Below are 26165 nucleotides of genomic sequence, written 5' to 3'. Positions count from 1 at the left end.
TGTCCCGATACTGACGTCACTGGGGCCGTTGCCATGGCGCCGCGCGCGGCCGCTTCCTGTGTGTGTTCGAAGCGGCGGGCGGGGCGCGCTCCCGTCGTCCCCCGCGCGGGGGCGGGGGCGGCCGCCATGTTGTGGAGCGGCGGGGCCGGCGGGTGCTGACGGAGGAGGCGGAGCTGGGCCGGGCCGGGCCGGGCCGCTGGTGGCACCGGTACCGGAGCAGGTACGGCCGGGGCAGAGCCCGGGTCACGGTGCGGAGCACGACACGGCACGACACGGCGTGGCGAGGCGGGAGCCTGCGGCAGGCTTGGGTCCCGCGCTGTCCGTCGGGGGCGCGGGCCTGTGGGCCGGGCCGGGCTGTTGCGGAGGGGCCGGGCCGGGCCGGGCGGGGCTGTGCTGTGCTGTGGGTGTCTTGCCTCCTTTAGTCCCTTCCTCCCTCTCTCCCTCCGCAACCGGTCACCGAGCAGCCCCTCCTCTCCCTCCCCGCCCTTTGCGGTGCCTTGTCAGGCCTGGCAGGATGGGCCCGGTCTGTGCCGGTTCCTGCGGGCCCAGGCGGGCTGTGCCTCGTCACGACGCGGCCGGTGAGACCCAACGCTCCGATGTGTTTGGTAACGGGCGTCCCGCACCTGCACCCGGGGCCGGAGCTGTGCAAAGCAGCTGGAAGTTCGCGGTGTAAGCCCTTCGCTCGGTCCGTGTGCCCTGGCCCGCTGGGGAAAGACACAAAGAGCAGAGCCTGGATCAGCTCTTGGTTCTTGATCAAGTTAAGAACACAAACAGTAACAGAGATTTTAGTGGTGTGGATCTTATTCCTAAAGGAACATGCCAAGCAGCAGCAAAAACTTTGGCCAGCAGTCTGTTGTTTACATACAGCACCGGTGGATGTGCCCCTGTCCATCCGATGGGTCTGAGGAGCTCGTTATCGCTGTGTGTTTTATCACGATGTGCTATCTTGTTTTTTGTTGTTGTTGACATTTTACCTGTTGTTGACATTTTGCACGTGGGATTTGTATGCAGGATCAGCCTGAGCTGAAGGTCTTCGAGGTGGTGAGAAGGTTCTGCTGGGGCAGGGAGGTTTCTCAGGTCACTCTGGAGTCACCTCGGGAAGGTGTTGTTGGATTCGTGGCATGGAGGATTGTTTTCGCTTGATTTGTAGCTCTCAAAGGTTTTGTGCCCATTTTCTTGTGAGGTGCTGATTCTTCCTCCATGTATTTAATAACTCTCCAGTATTTTGTGCTGAAAGTTCTTCAAAGAGCAGTTCTGCTGTGAGCAACAAAACCCGGTTGCAGCCTTCTAGAACCTGAAGGAGCCAACAGAAAAGATGGAGAGACTATGTACAAGAGCCCGGAGGGACAGGAGAAGAGGAAATGGCTTCCCACTTACAGAAGGCAGGGTTAGATGGGATATTGGAAAGGAGTTGTTACCTGTGAGGATGGTGAGGCCCCATCAGAGGTTGCCCAGAGGAGCTGTGGCTACCCCTGGATCTCTGGAAGTGTCCAAGGCCAGACTGGATGGAGCTTGGAGCAACGTGGGCTAGTGGAAAGTGTCCCTGCCCATGGCAGGGGGTGGAATGAGATGAGCTTTAAGGTCCCTTCAAGCCCAAACCGTTGTGGGATTCTATGATCTTGTATTAGTCTGATTTTGGTTTTTTATTATTATAATTAATACAGAAGCAGAGTTTTCTGGGGCTGTTGGCTGAGGCTGTCATGTTTTGTAAATTCTATGGTTTAATTTTGTCGTTTGTCCAGGGGCACCATTGCATCTTCACTACCTTAAGTGTCATGATGAAGCAGAGATTTGGATGTCTGACCTTTTGGGAAAGCTCTGAGGACAGGGCTGCTGGTTAATTTTTAAAAGTTGCTTATAGTGTGCTGACTTCTCCTTTACTGTAACCTTACCAGAGCATGTATCTATAAAGCTGGTGCTTTTAGCTGCCTTGACACACTTGGAAGTACAAGATAATTGGACCACCATCTTCTGTGGATTTTTTGAAGGGAAACTGAATATTATTAAAGTCAGTAGCCATATGAAAAATATGCTCAGAAAATAGAAACTCTGAAACAGAAACAAACAAAAAGCCCTGAAGATTCTGTGATTTGTTATAAAATGCAGACTGTAGCCTTTTCTTGTCCTTTTTTCTGCTCTAAGTCAGTCCTCTTTGAGTCTAGAGTGACCAGCACGTAAGAACTTACAAAAAAAACTACTTAGAACCCTATGTCCCTAAAATCCAAGTACTTCACTCTGTCCATCCCTGCTTCCTTTTATTAGTCCCCCAGGTTCAGTCCTGTGCCCAGTGTTGTTTAATTCATCCATCAGTGGTTGGATGAAAGGGTTGGTGCCTCCTCAGCTGCTGACACAGAGCAGGAGCTGTGGCTGATCCCCCCCAGGGCTCTGCAGCCCTGCAGAAGGGCCTCAACAGGCTGGAGAAGAAGGCAGGAAAGAACTGTCAGAACTTCAACAAGGGCAAGTGTAGGACCCTCCACGTGGGGAGGGATAACCCCAGTCCAGGCTGGGGGTTGACCTGCTGGAGAGCAGCTGCAGAGGGCCCTGGGTGTCTTGGTGAACAACAGACTATTCCTGACCAGCCCTATGTCCAGGGGGCCAAGGGGCCTGGGAGATCCTGGTGTGCATTAGGACGAGCATTGCCAGCAGGTTGAGGGAGGTGATCCTGCTCCTCTGCTTGGCTGTGGTGAGGCAGATCTCTGGAGTGCTGTGTCCAGTTCTGGACAGGAGGGACATGGAGCTCTTGGAGTGGTTCCAGTGGATGCTGTGGAAATGCTGAAGGGACTGGAACTTCTCAGGAAAGGCTTAGCGAGCTGTGTCTGTTCAGCCTTGAAGAGGAGACCTCAGCCCTCATCCTCTGTGTCTGTAGGAAGGGCTCAGAGCAGAGACCAGGCTCTTACTCCACGGGGCCCAGCAATGGGACAAGAGGAATGGGCAGGAACTGATGCCCAGGAAGTTCCACATGAACATGAGGAAGAACTTCCCTGTGCAGTGACTGAGCATTGGAGCAGGCTGCCCAGGGAAGGTGTGCAGTCTCCCTCACTGGAGATATTCCAGCAGTGTCTGGACACAATCCTGGACCATGTGTTCTGGGATGACTCTGCTTAAGCAGGGAGGTGGGACCAGATGACCAGTGTGGTCCTTCCAACCTGGCCCACCCTGTGATTCTGTGTGACCCTGGGATGCAGGGCAGTGGTGCAGTCCCCATTCCTGCAGGGATTTAACAGACATGTGGATCTGGAGAATGGTTAGTGGTCACCTTGACAGTGCTGGGGGTACAGCTGGACTCTGATCTTAGAGGGCTTTTCCAACCTAAATGATTCTTTGGTTTTACACAGAATAATTAAACAAGTAAATATTTTCCAAGTGATTACCAAAATAGGTGCCATCATATACTGCTTAAAGGCAGAACCTTTGTTTCTCCTGTCTGTCCAGTGACTTGTACAGAACGTGTTTGTGTAGGGAAAACTGCCAGCAGGTGACGGTGGAAACAGAGGTGCTGTGGCTGTAACTGGCCCTCCGTGGAGGCCAGTGACTACCCAGAGCTCAGCTCCTGTATCCAAGGGGAGTTCCGGGGCCCAGGCAATGTGGAGAGAACTGTGGGGTTTGATTTGGCCCTGCCTCATGAGAACCACGTGTGTTTGGCACTGATTATATCCTGGACTGAGATGAAATGTCAAAGCAGAGCATTGTAAGGTTGTGCATGTCCCCTTCTTCCCAAGAAGTACCTTGGGGAAATCATACCCAGCCCCTTCCCCAATGCAGGAATTAGCCTCCAGCACCTGCAGAAGGGATGGGATTGTGTGCTGTTCTGCCTGAGCACAAGGGACCAGTGGGAACCTCTTCCGTTTACAAATGGAAGCAGCAGAACTTGCTCAGCACTTGATGTTTCTCAGGCAAGACCTGCTGGAGCTGAACTTCCTTTCACCCCAGCCCTCGGAGTGTCCCTGAGCCAGGTGACAGCCAGCACAGCCCAGGGATGCAGGTGCTGCTTTACCAGGTGTGTTGGCCAATTACTGCATCTCTGAAACTGTTGTGTTCCTGCTGCTGCCTCTTGTTGGTTTTGCTTTTGTAACAGATGAAGCTCTTTAGGGAGACTTGCTGTTAAGTAGGGGCCTTTTGGCCCATGGGCAGGAGGTACCATCAAAGTGACCCCATGTGTTGTGCTTTGGTTCCCAGTGCAAGGCTTCCTGTGCTGCTGAGGACTTCATGCTGATGTATTTTGTATTCCCTGGGAACAAGTGTGTCCCTCTCATTTATGGAGCATCATGGTGAAATAATCAGCACCTGCATGCAATAAAAAAGGGGTTTAATAGTGATTTTCTAAGAAATGCCCCGCTGAGTGCGTGGTTGTCATGTCTGCTTGGATAAGCTCTGCAATGCCAAAAGACAATGGTATGCTGCAGTGGGATGTGTATTGAATGAAAACATCATCTACGAAGGTAAAATAACAACTCTAAAATTCTCCTGACTTACTGAAAACTGGCTGAGGCAGATTTGGAACCCCTCAGCAAGGGGCCTGGCTGCTGTGTGGCTCATTGGTGGGGTGGCTGCTGGTTATAATGTCTGTAGTTGCCCATCACTTGTATTTGAGTTTCAGTTGAACAGTTGAAAATAGCCTGGTCTTTGGAGTACAGGCTTGGCTGTCATCTTCCCTTCTTTTCCTTTAGTTATAGATCAAAAAGGATTTAGAAAAAACATCTATGCTGAAGGCAATGGTGGTACCTGAGCATCATCTCTGTGAGAGGCAGCAAGAGTGGTGTGGGCTTCCTGGACTGTCCTCTTCGAGGAGCACTTGCATTTAAGAGCAACTGTTGTGTATATAAAAATCCTGGTGAAAACCTTTTGGGCTTGTAATGGTGTACTGAGAAAATTTATTAGACATTAGGAAGAAAATTCTTCCCCGTGAGGGTGGGGAGGCCCTGGCACAGGGTGCCCAGAGCAGCTGTGGCTGCCCCTGGATCCCTGGAAGTGTCCCAGGGCAGATTGGCCAGGACTTGGAGCAACCTGTTGTAGTGGAAGGTGGCCCTGCTCATAGCAGAGGATGAAACAAGCTTTAAGGTGCCTTCAAGCCCAAACCATTCTGGGATTCTGTGACTAGTGGTGGCAGTGTTTATCTTTGGTAAAGACTCTTCTGAAAACAGAGATTTTGCTGTTTCCTGAAGGTCTTACACCCTGGAGTTTCTGCTGGCTCGTGATAGTCCAGGCTACAAACAGAGCTCTGTGTCATTGTCTTGGTTTAGATAGATAGGTATTTGCTAGGGGAGATTGGAATATTTTTTTTGGAATGTAAGTCTCTTTCCTCTCTTTTTTTAAATTATTATAAATTTGCAATTAAAAGGCTGGGAAAATGCTGATGGGATGTTTGAAAGGCCTTGAGCCTTGCATTGGTTTGGTCACTGTAGGGAAATCATTAGAGGTTAAATTGCATGTAGATCATTTTAGGATTTTGCCATGTCAAAAGACCAAACATCTGAAAAAGTCAGAAAGAAAATTATTACGTAATAGACTTCCTGTTTGGGCTTCTGCAAAAATTCACCACTGTCTTAGTTAAGACAGGTATCTGCCAGGGAAGATTGGAATTACCCTTGGAATGTAAGCCCCCCTCCTCTCCTTTTCCAAATTATTACAAATTTGCAATTAAAAGGCTGTCAGGCAAAGATTTTGGGAATAGGTATAGCAGTTCTTTACTAGGGATATTAAAAATACAAATGTTGTAGTACCGAAGAATAAGCAAACAAACAAATAAGAAATCCTAGAAAACTGTGAAAGAGTCAGAAATACAACCTGACTCCCTGCTGGTCAGGGTGTTGGAAACAGCCCAAGAGTTAAGGCCTCCTGGAGTGGCAGATGTGGTCCTGTTGGAAGCAGCAATGATCCTCTGGAGCTGAGGGTCCAGAGATGGGTCCAGTCTTCCTTTGGGAGTCCCGTGGGAACACTGGATGTCTGGGGACACTTTCTGCTCCTTTATATCTGGGTGAAGATGGTGTGGCTCCTCCTCCCTGGGTAGAGCATCTTACAATAGTATGACGTAATGTGTCATGTCATTGCTGAGCTTTAGTGGCCCGTTAACAGAAGCTGTTCCCATGGGAGTAGTGGAAGAATGAATAGTGTTTCTGTTCATTCTTCCAAGCAACACTGCCCCGTTGGAGCAGAGGTAAGAAACACTGATCCACCTGGTTTTTAACAGCTGACTTGTTTTCAGAGAAGGCACTTACCCCCTCTCTAACAGAAATGATAAAGAAAAAATCTCTCCAACTGGATTTCGGCTACCTCTTTGAGTAGTTTGAGTTAAGTACTCTGAAGTATCCAACACTTGGTCTCCTTGGTAACTTATGGGGAAAAAATCTTTGGAGTGAAAAGGGACAAACCTAACCCCCAACATGATGAGCGTTATGTCCTTGGCTCCTGCAGGCTTCCTGCAGCCTCGGTCATCAGGGTGCCCTAAATTTTTGTGGTTTGCTGGTCAGAGGTTCTCTGTCATCGTGGTAGAATTGTACATCACTTTGGGATGGTGGCTGTGAAGCTTTACGTGAGCTTCTCAAGCTGTCATGAAGGGCTGTGAAGCTTGTCTGTGAGTGCAGGTGGAAGTACAGAATGTTTGACACCTCTAATCTGGGTTGTAGGTTAGGCCTCTGCCTGTGAGGAAAGGGGGTTATTTTCTGCCTGTAAGGAGTATGTTTTCTGCCATGGGAAGTGAGGGGAGTCACGGATCACTATGCTGTTCACTTATATCTCCAGCTTCTGTACTCCTGTTCCAGACTGGGCAGCTGAGTGCAGGCAGGAGGTGCAGTTGGTTTTGGCTTTGCCCTTGAACCACTCTGCCTTCAAATGAAACTGGAGTTCAATTTGTGTGTATTGTTGGTCACTAAAAGTTGGCACTTTTGGAACAGGGGCACTGTAAGGCCAGAATGCAGTGAATGTATAAAGGTGTTTCTGAGTGCCCAAGGCAGGAGGCGCTTGGCAAGATGCTTTGGAAAGGCAGAAAAACACGGAATTTTGTGGGACCTTCAGTGAAGAGCAGTTGCTTACATCTTACACCCTGTAAGTACACTGCTGGGGTGTGATGGCTCTTGCCATGGTCCAGCATCTTGGATTTTGGTAGAGGAATCTTCAGGAGTGTGAGTACTAATGTTGAAGATCTCATCTGACAGTAACAGTAACACTGGCATAATTTTTTTTCTTGTCATTAGTGTGATCTTTGTCATACAAAGCTGTTAACATGCTTCTCTGATGAGGGCAAGGCAGCAAAGGTTGTAGTTTGTTTTGAAATGAAGCTTTAACTGCTCCCCTTGCACAGAGGTAAGTGACTGATTTATAAATGCTTCTTACACTATACCCTAGTAAATTGCTGGGTACCAAATTATATCCTTGTAGCTTTAAAAATTGGCAAAACACACAACCCTAACTTTTTGCGCTATTCCTGGTTCGAAAGGAGGCCAGTTCCTGAAAAGGTTTGCTTGGTTGGTGTAATGTTCCTTGGTTGGTTAAATGTGGACAGGTTCTGCTTGAGCTTGGCCAAGCACAGAGTATCTTGCCCGTTGGCTGCCCTGTGAAGCCTTGGCATTCTGAATGCATTCCTAATAGTCTTGACTATTACACAGCTAAAAGCTATGGCTTCGCTTTTTTTGTTGGTGTTTTTTTTTTCCCTTGCAGCTTTGTTCAAGAGCCTGTAAAAGAATGTATAACTGGTAATACTCTTCCAGTACTCCAGGTTGAGAAGCAGGTGATGCTTACTAAACCAGCCAAAAACATCAGCCCTTGGGGCCAAGTTACATTTTCGTGTGACGTGATCAGTACCTGGAGCTGGCATGAGCAGGGGCAGGACACTGCAGCTGCTAGGCATAGAGGAACTGCCACGCCTTCTGCCAGCCGAGGGCTTTGCCTTATTGATTTGCAAGTGTTGTGGTTGGGTTTAGTCGCATGAAAAGAAGATGAAAACTTTGCATTTGGGGAAGCAGGACATCTAGGTTTGATTTCAAACCCTGCTGTTCATGACTTGGAGGACTAAGTACTTGTGTACTTTTCCCCTTAGCAAATGATGGGGCTATTCCAAAGAGCTTGGAAATATTCAGCACCTATGATGCATTTTTACCTTAAAGCCTGTGCCGTTTAATACAGGCCCAAAGAGCAGGCAGCATCTCTGTGTGTGGGTAGGTTCTTTTGCTGACTATAAATTTGGAGGACATACTAGTAAGAAAAGCTCCAGGCAACCTTTTTCAGACTTGAGATGCTTCAAAATAAAGCATCAACATAACATTAATGGTATTTAAGTTACCAAGGCATCCTTTACTCCTCTTTGACCTTGTGTAAATTAGGAAATATATACAGCTTTACATTTACATTGTGTCTTTGGTATTCCAAGTCTCTCACTTTGGTCAGCACCTCTTGTGTTAAATGCTTACCCACCCAAATACCTTCCAGAAGAGAAGATACATGAACAATTTCTGGAATAAAAAAGGATCAGGAATCATCCAGCTTTTAAACTGCTTGAGCAGACCATGTCTGAATTGACAACCAACCTGAATCTCTTATCTCTCCTTCAGTGTGTGCTGGGGAATCCAAACAGGTATAGCTTGCCTCAAACCACAGAAATCATTTTACAAAATTACTGTTCTTGCTTCCCTAGCAGGCCTGACGTTCTGCATGCTGGCTTGTTAAAAACACATCCATACCAAGAAAAAAGCACTTTTGTGTTTGAATACATGAAGATTGGGTCAATAAAAAGAACAAAAGGCACTTGTTCAGCACCATAGCTCTGCCTGTAAGTATTGTTCTGAAGGTAATGAGTTGTGAGAGAATGCAGCCAATTCAGAGACAGGACAGAAGGTGCATGAAGAACGTAAAAAGTCAGAATACAAATTCTTCTCAAGGAATTCAAACCTTCCGCCAAATCCCACTTTTTTTTCTTCAAGCATAAACTGCATAATTAGTGAGAAAATAGTGTCTGAAGAATATGTAACACATGTAGCTCCTCAAGATCTTTTATTTCTTCAACTAAAGGGAACTTAAAGCCTACATATTGTAGAATCACAGAATCAGTCAGTCTGGAAAAGCCTTCTTCTAACTCAAGTCAAACCATTCCCCCAGCACTTCCCAAGGCCATCACTAAGCTGTGTCCCCAAGTGCCACATCTACACGGCTTTTAAATCCCTGCAGGCATGGGAATTCCACCACTGCCCTGGGCAGCTGTGCCAGTGTTGGATCATGCTTTCCTTTAAGAAATTCCTCCTGATGTCCCACCTAAACCTCTCCTAGCACAGATCAAGGCTGTTTCCTCTTGTCCTGTCCCTTGCTCCCTGGGAGCAGAGCCCAGCGCTCACCCAGCTGCACTCTCCTGTCAGGAGTCATGGAGAATGAGAATGTCTCCCCTGAACCTCTTTTTTCTTCAGGCTGAGCTTCCCCTCAGCCGTTCCTGGTGCTCCAGCCCCTTCCCCACCTCTGTTCTCTTCTCCAGACCTGCTCCAGCCCTCTTGTGTGAGGCTCAGAACTGTTGCCAGGATTCGAGGTGGGGCCTTAGCAGTGCCTGGCTCAAAGGGACAATCACTGCCCTGGTCCTGCTGGCCACATTGTGGCTGGTACGAGCCACGTACCATTGGCCTTTTTGCCCGCCTGGGCACACACCAGTTCATTTTCAGCTGCTGTCACTAGCACCCCTAAGTCCTTCTGGCAAAGCTTTTTTTACTTGCTTTGGGGGAAATGGATTCACTTCCACTCACTTCCCACAGACAAATTTAGAGCAAGAGCATACCACAAACCAGAGTTACTGTGTGGTCCCTGGGCCTGTGTCAGTGGCACAGGTTTTAGGGTGAAAATATGTCACTATTCAGGTGCTGAACATTCACTGCTGTGTTCTGCCTCTGCGGTCTCTCTGTTGAACAATCTGTGCTGTGTTTCTTAGTAAAAGTTGTTGGTGAAATTTGGGCAGATGGAAGCTGAAAAGCTCGATAGTCAAATGTGTTTCAGATGCAGAATTTAAAATGTCTCTTTGCTGTGTAACTGGATCTGTATCTCTCATGCATATTGTGCTGAGCCATTTTGGGATGACACTTCAAGTGTGTGGTGTTCCCTGGCTGATCACGCTCCTCGTGTGGGTTCTGCAGGCTGAGCTCTGTTACTCATGCTGTTAAAACAACAACAACCCAAAAAAAGAAAAAGGAGGAGGGGACATTTTGCTGAACTGTTTAGTTTGAGACACACATTTGGTAGCTTGTGGGTTGGTAAGGACAGTGGTAAGTAAACTTCAAAATGAGGGAACGTGTTTGATATGGCATGCACTAATTTTTATTTTTTTAAATCTCCTTTATTAATAACATCACAGACTTTTCTAACTTTTCACTGCAATTAAGTAGTCTCTGACTCTCTGCTTCATTTGCTGGAAGCTGATCTCTGTTAAATTTAGGAGCTTTCTCCAGTTTTTGCTGCCGAAAGAACATATGGGATAATGTGTTAAATTAAAAAAGAGAAAACCTTGGGGGAGGAGGTGGTAGAGGTAAGCAGGTGTGATCAGAACCAGCTTGGCGCTGTCTATTTCAGGGATTCTGTAAAAGTTTTGGCATGCTTAATGTTAAGGTAGAAAAGCATTTCAGTATTTGTAAGAAGTCGAAGTTTTTGTACTGAAAAATGGCATAGTTCAAAGAACCAGAGGATCTCCTCTGTGGGAGGGGACCCAGAGGATCATCAGTGCAGCCCCTGTCCCTGCCCAGACGCCCAGCAATCCCACCCTGAGCACCCCTGAGAGCCTTGTCCAAACCCTCCTGGAGCTCTGGCACCTTGGGGCTGGGCCCATTCCCTGGGGAGCCTGGGCAGTGCCCCAGCACCCTCGGGGGGAAGAACCTTTCCCTGAGCTCCAGCCCAGCCCTGGCACAGCTCCAGCCCTTCCTGGGCTCCTGTCCCTGTCCCAGAGCAGAGCTCAGCCCCTGCCCCTCCGCCTCCCCTCAGGAGGAGCTGCAGCCCCCGAGGAGCCTCCCCTCAGTCTCCTCTGCTCCAGCTGGACGAGCCAAGTGCCCTCAGCCTCTCCTCAGACCCTTCCCCAGCTCCGTGTCCCTCCTTTGGGCACTCTCCAACAGCTTTGGATCCTTCTGATCTTCTGGTGCCCAAAGTGCCCCCGGCACTGGGGTGAGGCTGCCCCAGTCAGAGCAGGGTGGGACAATCCCTCCCTGGACCTGGTGCCCCCAGGACACGGTGCCCCTTTGGGCTGCCAGGACTCAGCTGTGACTCAGATCCAACTTGCCACTGACCAGGACTCCCAGGTCCCTTCCCACGGGGCTGCTCTCCAGCCTCTCATTCCCAGTCTGTCCCTGCATCCAGGGCTGCCCCACCCCAGGGCAGGATCTGACACTTGCACTTGTCACTTGTCACATGGTTGGGGATTTTCCAGTCCTCACATTTGTCAGGTCTCTCTGTGGGCCCTCTCTGTCCTTGAGAATGTTAGCAGTTCCTCCCAAGTAAGTGGTCTCAGCAAACCAACTCAGGACCTTCCAGTCCTGCTCCCAAATCACTTACAAAGGCTTTTTAGGGAGCTGGCCCTAAGGTGGAGCCCTGTGGAACCCCAGTGGTCACCACCTTGATGTCACCTCATTTCCTGTAACTTTCTCAGGTGCAAAGCCATCAGTTCTGCTGTGTGGAGTCTGTGTGCTTTGCCTTGTTTTCAAGCTTATTTCACAGAATATTGTAAAACTTCATCACATCTTACTGAATTGCAGCACGTACTGCTGGACCTCTTGCAGCTTGGTAGATTGACCCAAGTTTTTGACTGTAAAAGCCTGGGCAGGTCTGTGCTTCCTGGAGGCAGCCTTTTCCCAGGAGGAAGTGGGAGGCAGTGCAGGGCTGTCCCTGAGTGTGGCACTGTGCAGCTGCTCCCTGGGCAGCCTCCTCCCAGCACAGCCTTTGTGTGCAGTTGCCTCCTGGATTTTACAACAGGTTTATATCTCGAGGCAACTCCATTTGTGCATCTGGGACTCTGGCCAGGTGCCATAAATGTTTATGCAATAACAGGAATGAAGATCCCTTTCTGTTCTGCACACCCTCCGGATGTCTGTGTGTTGTGGGAATTTGCTTATGTGTTAATTGCGCCTTTGCCTTTGGACATGTTTATCTTGGGTTGAAAGACCAACTTGATGTTTCCTCTGGCACTGGTGTTTTTGTGCCCATGTCAGCTGTGGACAAGGTGCACAAGGTGTGTGATGGGGAAGGTTGGACCTCTGCCCTTGGGGCCTGGCAAGGGCTGTGGCTGTGTATTCTCACGCAAGTGTCAGCTCATCTATTTTTTATTGATGCACATATTAATTTACCAGGCAGATCTCAGCTATGAAGCAGCCTTGTACTAAAATATATGCATAAATTATGTTAACATTGCTTATAACTGTATAGCTGTATGAGTGAGCAAGCTTTGTGCCAGCCAGGAGGAGTATTTGGGATAGTGCAGGCATCAGACGTGGAATGTTCACTGGGACTGCTAGATCCCTAATATGTTTCTCCAGTGGGCAGTGTTAAAAGTCTGCAGTACTTCTGACATGGCTATAAGCATCCCACCTTCAGCACTGCTTCTGTGCCCCTTACCTGAGCAGTGGGACCGGCTGTAGTGGGATCGCAGAATCCCACAACGGTTTGAGTTGGAAATGACTATAAAGCCCATCTCATTCCACCCCCTGCCATGGGCAAGGACAGCTTCAGTACACCAAGTTGTTCCAAGCCTGGACCAACCTGGCCTTGAACACTTTCATGAATGGGGCAGCCACACCTCTCTGTGCAACTGGTGCCAGTGCCTGGACAGGACAGGCTGCAGGTGTCTGGGTTTTTTCATCCTGAAGGATTGCCAAACTCTGCTGCTGCAGGGCCTAGGGGCAGTCCCTGCTCCAGGTGTGGTGGGGACCGACTGAGGTCCTGTCAGACACAAAATACCAGCTGCCTGCATTCTTCGGTGTCACACAAGTTTGGTACCAATGTTTGGATAGGAAAAGTGGTCTCAAGTTCAAAGAACAGGCTTAGGAGACTTTGAGGAGGCTATTTCAGCAAGGAGGAGTAACTTTTTGTTGTTTGTTTCCTCTTGTCTGTTGCAGCACACTAGTTACTGCTTGGACTTCACAAACATAAATTCCTGAGCCTGCTGACCTCTCCAGCCAGCTTCCCACTATGGATCAGGACTACGAGAGACGTCTCCTACGGCAAATCAACATACAGAATGAGAACACAATGCCTTGTGTGAGTACAGATGGGCTCAGGCTCACTGTTGTGTTGTTGTCTGTCTCACTTGTGACTGTTTTCCTTGAGCTTTTGGAAGACCTGAGACCTCCTCAAAGCAAACCACAGTCTTTTGTTGCATTGTGAGCAGGTGTGAGCTCCTCAGTTGTTCTATGAATACCCAAATAGCTCGACTTTAAGAGAGCTTTTGAATATATAACCTCAGTCCAGGTTGCAAAAAGAGGTGAAGGTATTTTTGTGGAGTTCAGTAATACCTTTTTAATACATAATCTCAGCAACTACACATTAACATAAAAAATTGAGAGCTAACAAACCAACCAAAAGAGTAAGTTCAGTGTCTTTTATTCTTAAATTCAGGTAGCAGAGATGAGAAGAACCTTGACACCTTCCAATTCTCCAATGTCTTCTCCTAGTAAGCATGGTGACAGATTCATTCCCTCAAGAGCTGGGGCCAACTGGAGCATCAATTTCCACAGAATAAATGTAAGTTTTGCTCCCTTCTCCTACAGCTCAGCCTTGGAACTGAGGAAATTATACCTTTTGTTTTGACTGGCATGATTGCTCTGCTTATCTTCTGCACCATGTGCTTCTACTGCCCCAGAAAGTTCTGTTGAGTGTGTGTCCTCAAACTCTATGCTCCCTGCATTTGCTGTTTCACCATATACCCTGAGGTTTCTGTATGGTGATGGCATGTTTCTCCATTTCAGGAAAATGAAAAATCACCAAGCCAAAACAGAAAAGCAAAGGATGCTACATCAGACACTGGCAAAGGTGAGACCGCTGTTCTTCTGCTTGGCAGTGCCCAGAGCTCTTACTGGGAATTGCTGGCGAAGTTAAGGCCATGCAGGCACTTTCATGCTTGTGACAAAACTCATGTTGGTGTTTTGGGAAATGCCCACATCAGGAGTGACTACCAGGTCATTGCTTTGATGAGTGTCTGGACTCAAGAGGCTCTCTCTGTCCCTGGATTTATTGTGTCATGGAAGCACTTTCCTGATGGAGTGGAAGGAGGGGAAACTTGCTACTAATCTTGATTCTAAATGGAGGCCCCAGGCTTATTAAGAGACTCTGTGAGAGTACAAATTATGGAAACCCAGAATGGTTTGGGTTGCAAGGGACCTTAAAACCCATCTCCTTCCACCCCCTGCCGTGGGCAGGGACAGCTTCCACTATCCCAGGGTGCTCCAAGCCCTGTCCAGCCTGGCCTTGGACACTAGCTGCTCTGGGCACCCTGTAACAGGGCCTCCCCACCCTCACAGGCGACAATTCCACCCCATTATCCCATCTAACCCTTTCCTGTGGCAATGGGAAACCATTCCCCCTCATCCTGTCCTTGCAGGCTCTTGTCCCAAGTTTCTCTCCATCTTTCCTGCAGCCCCTTTAGGCCCTTGAAGGGGTTCTGAGGTATCCCTAGAGCCTTCCCTTCTCCAGGTCAGGCACACATGATCCTGACACTCCCTGCTGTTGCTGCTCTGAGCTGTCTGCTCAGTGCCTGTTTGGGTTTACAGATGGCCTTGCCTACTCTGCCTTGCTGAAGAATGAACTCTTGGGAGCAGGGATCGAGAAGGTGCAGGACCCCCAGACAGAGGACCGGAGGCTGCAGCCATCCACCCCAGAGAAGAAATCCCTCTTCACTGTAAGTTGGTTACTTGAACTAACACCAGTGGAGGTTGTGTGTGCGTCACAGGAGCAGAGAACAGGTCTCTGCCAGGCTGCTCGTGCAGTGGCTTGGTGTTGAGGCTTGACTGAGATAAGCTGTTAGAAACAAATGTGGTGGCCTGCAAAGGGAACCTGAGTGTGCAGCGAGCAACGTGCTTCCTGTGTTTGCACTGGCAGGAAAGCTGGGTGGAGCCAGGCTTTTTGGACAGTGTGGTGAGTGGCCAAATCAGGCTTTTGGATTTGAGTGTTGCTGAGGGGTTTTGTATGGTTTTGGAGCACCTGGGAAAGGAAAACCTGGGTGTTGGAATTAGCTTGGCACCAGTGCATGTTGGGAATGATGCCCCAGGCCTCGGGCATGCCAGGGTCCTCATGAGGTGTGTTTCTTTATGCAGTACTCACTGAGCACAAAACGCTCCAGCCCAGATGATGGCAATGAGGTCTCACCCTATTCCCTGTCTCCTGTCAGCAACAAAAGGTAACACTGATCCTCAGCAAACTAAAAGAAGGGAACGGCTGGGACGGAGGGTTCAGCGAGGTTCTCTTGGACTTCTGTCTTAAGTCTAAAATTGCAATTTGAATTGGGTTTGGAAATCTGTAGAGATAATAAATAAAGCAGTCAAGTTCTAAGAATTTCTTCAGGCTCAACCTACCTATGTGCTTGTAATGTCTTGGTCAGCTCTCAGTAATAATCAGTTTACCTTTCTGCTTTATAGCTCCTTTGTAGAAGCAGAACCTAATTCCTTCCACTCTTGCTGCTGAAAAAGGGCTGTGCAGCCTTTTTGTCTCTGCATTTCTATAGAAATTTCAGAGTGCTCTGGAAAGAGTCTGTAAAGAGTGGCTACACCTGTGCCTCCCATCTGCTGTGATGTGCAGATTCCTGTAGTTGTTTTTTTTATCTGTTTTTGTAAACAGTCAGAAGCTGCTAAGATCACCTCGAAAACCGACTCGGAAAATCTCCAAGATTCCTTTCAAAGTGCTGGATGCTCCAGAGCTGCAGGATGATTTCTACCTGAACCTGGTGGACTGGTCCTCTCTTAACGTCCTCAGCGTTGGCCTTGGGACTTGTGTTTACCTGTGGAGTGCTTGTACAAGTCAGGTAAATGGTCATGAGTGTCTGAAGATTAACTTGCCCATTGATGTAGGGTTTTTCCAGCCTTCTAGAGCTGTGGAATGTGCTGTGTGAGGGCTTCAGCACTTGTCAATGCTCTATCCCAAACACAGCACTGGTTGGTGAGGCAGCCAGTAGTGCTGTGTGACAAATACACGTTTCTTACCCTACTCTTCTCTCTGAAGGTAACCCGGCTGTGTGACCTCTCCGTGGAAGGCGATTCCGTGACATCCGTGGGCTGGTCAGAGCGGGTCAGTATGATGCTGTCAGCAGGGACAGCTGAGACATGGGTCACTTAGTCACTGTCATCATAGCTGTAGTTAACTCCCTGAGCTGGTTTTTCTTTGCTAAAAGAGAGGGGAAAGAGAGCAGCCTCTTGTATCTTCAGGTTCTCAAGGCATTGCTAAGAAGAGTGGGAGGGAGAAGGAGCCAGTTTGCTTCTTCAGCTCTTGACAATAAAATGTTACAATAAATACATTCCAGACAGGCTGCTTGGGCCTCTCAGTAGCAAAAAAACATGTAAGATGGAAGAACTCTGGATGCTTTCCATCTCATAGGATCTATGTCAAGTCTTTTCCTCAACTTTCAGTTTTCTGGCTGTTTTCTGCCTTTCTTCCTTGCTGTACTGATCCTGGCTCTCTGTTTGTCCAGGGAAACTTGGTGGCCGTTGGTACTCACAAGGGCTTTGTACAGATCTGGGATGCAGCTGCAGGAAAGAAGCTCTCCATGCTGGAGGGACACACAGCCAGAGTTGGTAAGGAGTGGGGAAGCAGAGGGTTCTCAGGGGTCTCTCCTTCCTGACTGAACTTTGTTAGCCAGAGATCTGCTGGAAATAGAGAACCCAGAGTACCAAGATATTGATATTTATCTCCTGCTGTGTCTTGAGCAGGTTCAAAATATTATCTCATAACTCTGGTGTTCTGATCTGAGTATGATGGTGGTTGGGTGTCACAGCAGGTGTTTCCTCCTTGCTTGAGGCTTTTTGGGTTTGGTTACAACATCTCTTCAACTGCTTCTGGCTTCCGATTTCAGCCCTGCTGGCAGCTTCACACTGAGATTTCCAGTTCTCTTTTTTGGAGGGCTGTTTTTTTCTCAGAGATGTTGTGAATCTAAACTCTGGGGTGAGATTTGGGAAATCCATGCACCTTCCAATATCCATTCCTATGCTTTAATGCACTGTGAAGTGGAGTTGGTAATACCTGCAGTCAGTCTGTTCAGGGGAACCTCTATTTGTGCCCTGATCTAGGACTCCAGAAAGTGGATGTAAGGGAAGTCTGTGAGGAGTGGTTTGAGGTTTCTTAGGGGTTGTTTGTTTGGTTTTTTTTTTTCCTGAACCCTGGCAGCTGTGATGGCTGCATTTTGCTTACCAACTGCTACAGGGCTGAAAGGGTTTGACTTGACAATGTGGCCAGCAGGATCAGGGCAGTGACCATCCTTCTGTGCTGAGCACTGCTGAGGTCCCATCTCAAATCCTGGATCAGTTTTAGATATCTCACAACAAGAAAGACATTGAGGGGCTGGAGTGTGTCCAGAGAAGGGAACAGAGCTGGGGAAGGGGCTGAAGCACCAGAAGCAACTGAGGGAGCTTAGGGGGCTCAGCCTGGATAAAAGGAGGCTCAGGGGGACCTTCTGGCTCTCTGCAGCTCTCTTACAGGAAGATGCAGCCAGGTGGGGAGTAGGGGACAGGGTGAGAGGGCATGCCCTCAAGCTGTGCTAGAGGAGGTTTAGATTGGATATTGGGAAAATTTCTTCACATAAAGGGTTATAAATCATTGGAACAGGTTGCCTAGGGCAGTGGTGGAGTCACCGTGCCTGAAAAGTGTTTAAAAGACTTGAGGATGTGGCACTTAAGGACATGGTTCGGTGGTGAATGTGGTGCTCTGTGACAGAGGGTCACACGTGTGGCTGCTGTTAGGAGCACGAAAGGACGACACAGGCCAGCAGGAGGTTTAGCAGGAAAAGCTTCTATTTTATTTTTCTGACTCCATATATATACAAATTTACAGACAGGCCAAGATTGGCTACACAGGTAGCCACTTCTTTGACCTCGTTGGTGAACATCACCATCAATTATCTTTCTCCTCCCAAAGGAGAAGAATGTAAACATGAGATTATTTATTAAAAACATACATAGTTTACTTGAAGCTGCATGAGAACAAAATGCAAAAAGTGAAAAGCAGGCAAACTTAAGGCAACAGTGCTCAATTGGCAGTTGGACTTGGTGACCTTAGAGGTCTTTTGCAGCCTCAGTGGTTCTGTGACTGCATGACTCCTACAGCACCCTCTGAAGCTCTGCCCCTGTTGCAGGTGCCTTGGCATGGAACGCAGACCAGCTCTCGTCTGGGAGCCGGGACAGGATGATCCTGCAGCGGGACATCCGCACTCCACCCCTGCAGTCTGAGCGGCGGCTCCAGGGACACAGGCAGGAGGTCTGTGGGCTCAAATGGTCCACAGACCACCAGCTCCTAGCCTCTGGAGGGAACGATAATAAGGTATGTTCCTTCCAAGGGGTCACAGGAAATGTCAGACCCCGTTTCTTTCTAGGGCAAGGGAAAATGTTATCAAGTTGCACCAGTGGCAGTTCAGGTTCGTTTGTTATATCGCTGGAGGTGTTCAAGGCCAGGCAGGACAGGATTTGCAGCGATGTGGTCTAGTGGAAGGTGTCCCTGCCCATTGCAGGGGATGACACTAGATGGGCTTTGAGGTCCCCTCCAACCCAAACCATTGTATGATTCTATGATTAGGGAAAAATTTCTTCACTGAAAGAGTGGTTAAGCATTGGAACAGGCTGCCCAGGGCAGTGTGGGAGTTGCCATTCCTGGAAGTGTTCATAAAACAAGTGGATAGGGCACTTTGCCAATATGGTTTACTGGGCACGGTAGGATTAGCTCAAAGGTTGGACTTGATCTTAAGGGTCTTCTACAGCCTTAATGGTTCAGTGATTCTTTAAGGATGTTTGGCCTCTCTGAAAAGGACTTTTGTTTTGGTTGTTGGACTATGACCAAATATAAATCGTGCTAAGCTTCTACTCAATCTTCCTAATAAAATGAAAAAGGCAAATTTCATTCTGCTTCTGTATTTGGCTAATCAAATCTCTAGCTTGGCTCAGGGGGTTGAGTTCAACAAAGCCACTGCTAAGCTGCCCTTCCTGGCTTTGTTTGGGTAGTATATCGTCAGGTTTATTGCAGTAATGTTTGTGTGCAGCAGGAGCCTGAGGTAGAGCTCTGTGAGTTCTCATACCTGTAATGCAGGCTTGCAGCTCACTGAGCACCATATGGAAGAAGCATCTGTCACAAAAAAGCAGTGTTCCAAGCCCTTTGGTGTGGGTTGCTAGGTAGGGAATGTGCCCAGTGCCTGTGTGACAGCATGGTTGGACTGAGTTCCTCCTGCTGAGAAAAACTCCTAATGAACTGAGCAGATTTCTAGATGTGTCCTGGAATGATACAGCCAGAAAAGCAACAGAAGGGTCTGAGGCCCCCTTTAGTGATGCCGTTTCTTTAGATTTATTCTCTTACCTTAGGGCCTTTTCCTGCCATGTGGCCTGGGGGTAGGACAGCTCCTCAGCTGAGTGTAGTGTCAGGGTGGTTGTGACTGCCCCATCCCTGGAAATGTTCAAGGCCAGGTCAGAATGGGCTAAGAGCACCCTGATTTAGTAAAATGTGTCCCTGTCCATGGCACGGATTTGAACTGAATGAGCTTTAACCAACCAAAACCATTCCATGATTCAGTGAAGTGCAGAGTGGAGCTGTGTATGTCTGGGCAGAGCTGTGGGAAATCAGCTTGTTGCCCAACTGCCCTCATCAGTCCCTTTGTGGCTTGTGAGTGTAGTGGACACATGACTGAGGCACAGTTTTGATCATGTCCCTTCTCTCTGCCAGCTCCTTGTCTGGAATCACTCCAGCCTGAGTCCTGTCCAACAATACACAGAGCACCTGGCAGCAGTCAAAGCCATTGCCTGGTCCCCACACCAGCATGGGCTCCTGGCCTCGGGTGGGGGCACAGCCGACCGCTGCATCCGATTCTGGAACACGCTCACAGGGCAGCCCCTACAGTGCATCGACACTGGGTCCCAGGTGTGCAACCTGGCCTGGTCCAAACACGCCAACGAGCTGGTGAGTCCTTCCCTGTGCAGCTGCTGCTGAGCTGCCCTGTGTTGGGAAGCATGGCTGAGCATGAGCCAGCTGTGTCCAGGTGGGCAAGGTCACAAAGGGCATCCTGGCTTGTACCAGCAACAGTGTTGCCCACAGCACCAGGGCAGTGACTGCCCCCCTGTTCTGGGCTGTGCTGAGGCATCTCAAGTGCTGGGGTCAGTTTTGGGCCCATCATAGCAAGAAAGACAGTGAGGGACTGGTGTGTGTCTGGAGAGGGGAATAGAGCTGGGGAAGGGGCTGAAGCACAAGTCTGTTCAGGAGCAGCTAAGGGCCTCCAGCCTGGAAAGACGGAGGCTCAGGGGGGTCCTACTCTCCCTTTGACAGGAGGATGGAGCCAGGTGAAATTTAGGCTCTTCTTCCAGGTAACAAGTGACAGCACAAGAAGAAAAGGCCTCAAGTTGCACCGGGGGGTTTTAGATTGGATATTGGGAAAATTTCCTCGTGTTGGTCAGACACTGGAACCGGCTGCCCGGGGCAGTGGTGTAGTCTATAGAGTGCTAGACTTGATGATCTTGGAGGTCTTTTCCAGACTTAACAATTCCATGATTCTATGATGCATGTTCCTCTCTCCCCTTTCAGGTGAGCACCCATGGATACTCCCAGAACCAGATCCTCGTGTGGAAATACCCCTCATTAACTCAAGTAGCAAAGCTCACAGGACACTCTTACCGAGTCCTGTATCTGGTGAGTGATGGCCATGGCTCTGTAGCTGCTCACCTGGCTATAGGTGTGTCAGATGGGACCCAAAGCAGCAATGCCAGTGGCACCATAAGCTAACTGGATGGGAATGTGAACACTCCCCATGAGCAGTGAAAAACGGTTGTGTTTCTGTGCCTGCAAAGGGACACTTTGATTTGCTGCTGTGGAAATTTGAGGCTTTGTTAATGATAGCAAAGCCTGCCAAACTCTCCTGAGTTTTCTTCTAAGAAAACTCTTCTAAGCCTGGAGAAGAGAAGGCTCCAGGGAGACCTTCCAGTGCCTAAAGAGGCTTCAGGAGAGCTGTAGAGGAACTTTGGAAAAGGATCTGAAATAGCAGCACAAGAGGGAATGGCTTTGGACTCCCACAGGGCAGGGTTAGATGGAAAATTGGGAAGAAATTCTTCCTGTAAGGGTGAGGAGGCCCTGGCACCAGTTGCCCAGAGCGGCTGTTACTGCCCCTGCATCCCTGGAAGTATCCAAGGCCAGGTTGGCCATGCCTTGGAGCAACCTGGGATGGTGGAAGGGGGTGGAATGAGATGAGCTTTAAGGTCTCTTCCAACCCAAAATGTTGTGGAATTCTGTAATTTTACAAAACACAAGCTTTTGTCCTTGCTCCCAGAAGACTTTCACACCACTGATGACTGTTGCCCAGGGAAATAAGCATCTGTTGCAGGTAATCCCGATCCATCTCATATCTGCTGTTACTGTTACATGAGGGTATCAGCAGTTCACAACAGAGCTGACAAATGCTGATAATGTTTTGGGAGGTAGATCCCAATGTAAGCAACCAATACAGCCAGAAAATCCAGTCACCATCTTTCTGTCTTCAGGCATGTTGATAATCCCAGGAGGAACAGCCTCAGTTACACATGGCTTGGATTTCCTAGCACAAGTATTCTTCCCACAGCACTCCCTCCATGTGTTCCATAGCTGCACCATAAGGTGCAAGTGCCCAAATTGCACCTGAGGCTGCATGAGGCACTTGGAAGCAGAGAGAGCTGGCTTCTCACTGCTGAGTAGGAAGGAGAGTTAAATCTCTGCTGCATTCTGACAGAGACTTGTTTTCAGCCTCAAAAATGTGACAGGTGCTAAAGGTTGTTGTCTTGTCTTTAGGCAATGTCCCCTGATGGAGAGGCCATTGTCACAGGAGCTGGAGACGAAACCTTGCGCTTCTGGAACGTCTTCAGTAAAACTCGCTCAACAAAGGTAATGCCAGGCATGGGGGCAGCTGCCTGAGGGGAACTCTGCCCACGTTGGCTCTGCTCTGCTGCCTCCTCTCTGTTACCTTCCTGCAGATCAAGGGCTGGGGAGTGAAGGATTCAACTTTGCTGAGATTTAAGTAAAAGGTAGCCCTGCGTGCCTTTCAAGTAAAAGGCAGGTGTGACACAGCATCCCTCTCCAGGCTGGTCCAGGGCTGATGAGCAGAGCTGAGCAGCATTTCAGAGGCCTCACCAAGCTGAGCCCTTGGGTGTCAGCAGGCTGGGAGAGCTGGGAGTGTCCAGCTGGTGATGGGAGAGCTCTGGAAGACCTTACAACCCCTTCTAGTGCCTAAAGGGGCTCCAAGACAACTGGAGAAGGACTTTGGGCAAGGCCTGGAGGGACAGGACAAGGGGAAATGGCTTCCACTGCCAGAGGACAGGACTAGATGGGATATTGGGAAGGGATTCTTCTCTGTGAGGGTGGGGATGCCCTGGCACAGGGTGCCCAGAGTGGCTGTGGCTGCCTGTGGATCCCTGGAAGTATCCAAGGCCAGGTTGGACAGAGCTTGGAGTAACCTATGGCAGGGGGTGGAAGGAGATTAACTTTGGTTTGGGATTCAAGGGACCTTATTCTGTGATATCCTCTGCCTCTTTACAAAACTGCTTAAAATGGGGGTTTGGATGAAAATGGTATCATGGATTCTGCCAATGACAACATCACCAAAAACAGATTGGTGCTTTTGGGTACCTGGCAGTGGGATTTGGAGGAGGGGACTGGGGCGAGCTGGCATTGCTCTAGGGGTCCCCCAGTTCTTGCCATCTCTGAGGTACAGCTGCCTGCAGAGCTCTGGGAATGGCACTCTGGCCAGCTTCCACTTGTTACCATCTGGAGAAACCATGGGTGTATTTATGGTGTTGGACTTTGATTTGTGAGCTGGGATCGTGCCCTGAGCTAGGGATACCAGATTAAAAACAAACCAACCCAGAAGCACATGGAGTAACAGCTATTTACCCCCTACTTTGTTTTCTCTTGTCAGGAGTCTGTATCTGTGCTCAACCTCTTCACCAGGATACGATAAACTCCCTCCCTGTTCCCCGGGAACCTACGGCCTGACATTCCAGGATCAGACCACTCCCTCAGCGTGCATGGACCCCCGGAGCCCAGCCAAGGGGAGGGAGAGCTGTGGGACTGGAGGAGGACCCAGCTCATTAAATATGTGCTTTTGACCCACAGGGATGGGCAGTATTTGGGATGGGGTGGGGAGGGGAGGGAACTGCACAAGGTTATTGGATTCATCCTTCATAAAGGGAAATGGGTAAAAAGAGAAATGTTAACCCAGGATGGTACTGGGTAGGACTCATGTGACATGGACCATTGAGACTGGACCGAGGCTATCCCCACTGCCATGGTGTGCCTCCTGCAAGAGAGGAGCATATCCTTGCTGCTGTGGGAAGGGGTTTGATTTGCTGCTCTGTGTCCTAGAGTGACGTTTCTGGAGGCAGGAGCCAGCCAGACTGGTCTGGTACAGCTGGTGCAAGGGGCACAGCTCCAGGCTGGGCATCTAAGGGCTTTGTTCATAGCCTGGCATCCCCATTTCAGGAAGAAACTGGAGAACTGCCTGCTATTTTCCATTTTTTTCTTTATCTTTTGCCCCAGGCAGGTACTGTAGTACTTGACATGATCATTCCATAAGACAGCTTGATTTTTTTGGCATGCTTGACAGCTGCCTCTGAACAAATACACTGTGGGGCTCTAAACTTTGGAGGATTCTTGAAAAAGCTTCACACCTAAGGGAGCAGGTTCAGGAATTTCTGCAGTTGCTATTTCATATTCTGGGCTGATCCAGGGAGTTACCAGAGAGAAGCAAGGACTTTATAAAAAAAGAAATCCACCCAACCACCTGTGCATGTAGAGCTTCCTTCGGTGCCACTAGGTGGGTACCTTGCTCTGGAGTTTCCCTGTGGCCAAAAGCAGTTGGGATGTGTTTGAGAACAAAACCAAATCCCAAAGATCTGATTTTTGGGCCAAGCAGGGCCTCCTCTGGCTGGAAGAGGGGTTCTCCTGAAGCAGGGCTGCAGTGGTTTTTTTTTGTTATCTCCGAGTCCCAGACAGGGCCTTGCTATTGAGTTTTGCAGTGTGGGGTTTTTAGGTTGTGTGGGATCAGAGTTCTGGCTGGTGTTGGAGCCCATGGGGTGTAACACCAATTATCTCTATGTGTGTGTGGTGCTTTTAATTTAAGAGAGGCTGTGAGGCTGCACAGCCTGTCCCATCTGACCTGTGCCTGCCCTGACCAGGCCCTGCCTGCCGCCTGCCCTTTCCCAGCATTGCTTCCTGTTTCCATGTGGAATTCCCTGGCTGTGTGTATAGATGTGTCCTCTCTGTAGATTGCATAGGTAATGCTTTCTCTTTTTTTTCTTTGTTGTTTTGTCTTCTCTCCCTTCTTTCCCTAAAACCAGACAGTGAGATTATGATTGTCCCCAGCACCACCAGTATCCTTAGGGAGAGCCAAGGTGTGAGAAGGCCAATACAGCCTTGACCACATGTGCCATCACACCAGTGCCTGGATCAGGCTGGTGGTGCTCCACCTGTGTAGCACTTACTGGGAGTCACTGGTGAGGAGCTGGTGTTCTGGGACCCCCCTGGCAGCTCCAAGTCTCCCAGGCCCACAGGCCAATTTGTCATCTCACCACCAAAATGGAATTTCCATGGAGTTTCTGAAACACTGAGTGCAACTGCTTTAGTGTAGCTCTGGCTGTGGGACACGAAGCCTGGTTTGAAGTCATCCCCAGGCCCATCTTGTGGTGTTTGTTCCATTTGTAGGCACTGTTACACATCACCACTGGTTGGGAGCACCCCAAAGCACTCAGGAGGTGTTAAATTTAGTTGGGTCCTTAAGCTGGGGAATGGGTTTGAAGCAAAAGGTCACCTGAAGCAAGAGGTGGTCTGTAGTGGATGTCATCACCTGGGAGAAAGGGCCGTTCAGGGGGGCTGGAGAGTGTGGAGACTGTGCTTTGGATTTTCCTGTTGTGGACTGCCTCCTGGTAAATATGACTGTGTGAATCCCCAGAGCACTGCTTTCCCCTCTGGGAAAGGCGTAGGTGCTTGGATTGGGGGCGCATAGGATGTCTCAGCCTATTCTTGGAGCAGGAGGGAGCCAGGCACCCAGCTGGAGTGCAGGGTGAGTGTGGTGATGATTTGGCTCCCCAGTGCCCGGGGTCTCCCCACAGGAGTGGATTTGCATCTCACCCTGTGATGAGGGAACTTCCTCAAGGAGTCACAGAAGCTGCTGGGGGGAGTGGCAGTGCTGTTGGGGGGCAATGCCAGGTGGGCACTGCAGCCACTGCCCAGTAGTCCCAGCTGCAGAGCAGGGATAGCTCATTGCTCTGTCCCCCACCATTGTACCCTCTTGCCAAGGACTTTCCCAAACTACATCTTGTGTCTACATCTCACTTTTCTGTCTGCCTTGGGAGCAGGTTAGCTCATGGTGGCCTCTCTTATTTCACTTGTCAGGGAGGCTGGTGATTCCCAGGCCAGGGCTCTTCTGTGGCCACACATGTTGGTGACAGCATGGCAAGAACAGGCTGCTCACCCTGACCTGGCTGTCAGAGTCCAGTACAGCCACCTTCTCTGTCCTGCTACCAGCTGCCAGGCAGGAGCTCCCAGTTGTGTCCATGTGGAGGTGGGTGTGTGCAAGTGTCTCAGGATGATACTGTCACTGTCACCTGCTGCTCAAGAGGGAAAAGGGCAGAGCTGAGGTACTGAGGTAATGTGTCAGTGTGTGACCTGTGGGCACTGGCTTGGGCACAGGGTCCTCCCAGAGCTGGGTGACAGAGTGTGTGGCGTCACTGTATCCCAGGTGTCATGTGATGGGAAACAAACATGGAGCACGCTGTAACTTTTTCATGTAAAGCAATTGAACTGGCATTAAACAGGTTGTGAATTTATTTGGATTGGTTTCCATGGCTCTGCTTTGCTTCTCCACAGCAAAGGGTGCAGCAAGTCCCCAGGGTCCCCACCCCACCTCTGCAGGTACCAACTTTCTTGGCACAGCTCTCACCTGAGGTTTATTGCTCCCTGCTTCTGTTTGCTTTCCTGCTGCTGGGAAAGGGCACAGTTCCCCTCCCTGCCCTTCCCTGCACTCCTTGGCA

At 49.4% G+C, this 26165-nt stretch overlaps 1 protein-coding gene across 2 annotated transcripts; it reads left to right on the top strand.

Moving 5' to 3' along the window:
- The first annotated feature begins 52 nt into the window (after positions 1-52).
- On the top strand, positions 53-25961 carry FZR1 (fizzy and cell division cycle 20 related 1). 2 transcript variants are annotated; one of them, XM_066336448.1, is made up of 14 exons: positions 53-220; positions 13059-13200; positions 13558-13683; positions 13908-13971; positions 14709-14836; positions 15252-15334; positions 15772-15955; positions 16153-16218; positions 16619-16721; positions 18275-18459; positions 19846-20079; positions 20698-20802; positions 21931-22023; positions 23054-25961. In XM_066336448.1, exons 2-14 carry the CDS (start codon positions 13132-13134, stop codon positions 23093-23095), a joined length of 1482 nt encoding a protein of 493 aa, XP_066192545.1. In that variant the 5' UTR covers positions 53-220; positions 13059-13131; the 3' UTR covers positions 23096-25961. The 2 variants fall into 2 exon arrangements, with proteins under 2 accessions (XP_066192545.1, XP_066192544.1); XM_066336447.1 differs by lacking the exon at positions 53-220 and adding an exon at positions 291-773.
- The last annotated feature ends 204 nt before the right edge of the window (positions 25962-26165 follow it).

This window comes from Sylvia atricapilla, chromosome 26 (assembly GCF_009819655.1).
Source record: "Sylvia atricapilla isolate bSylAtr1 chromosome 26, bSylAtr1.pri, whole genome shotgun sequence".
NCBI lineage: Eukaryota > Metazoa > Chordata > Aves > Passeriformes > Sylviidae > Sylvia > Sylvia atricapilla.
This window is presented reverse-complemented; position numbering and strand designations above follow the sequence as displayed.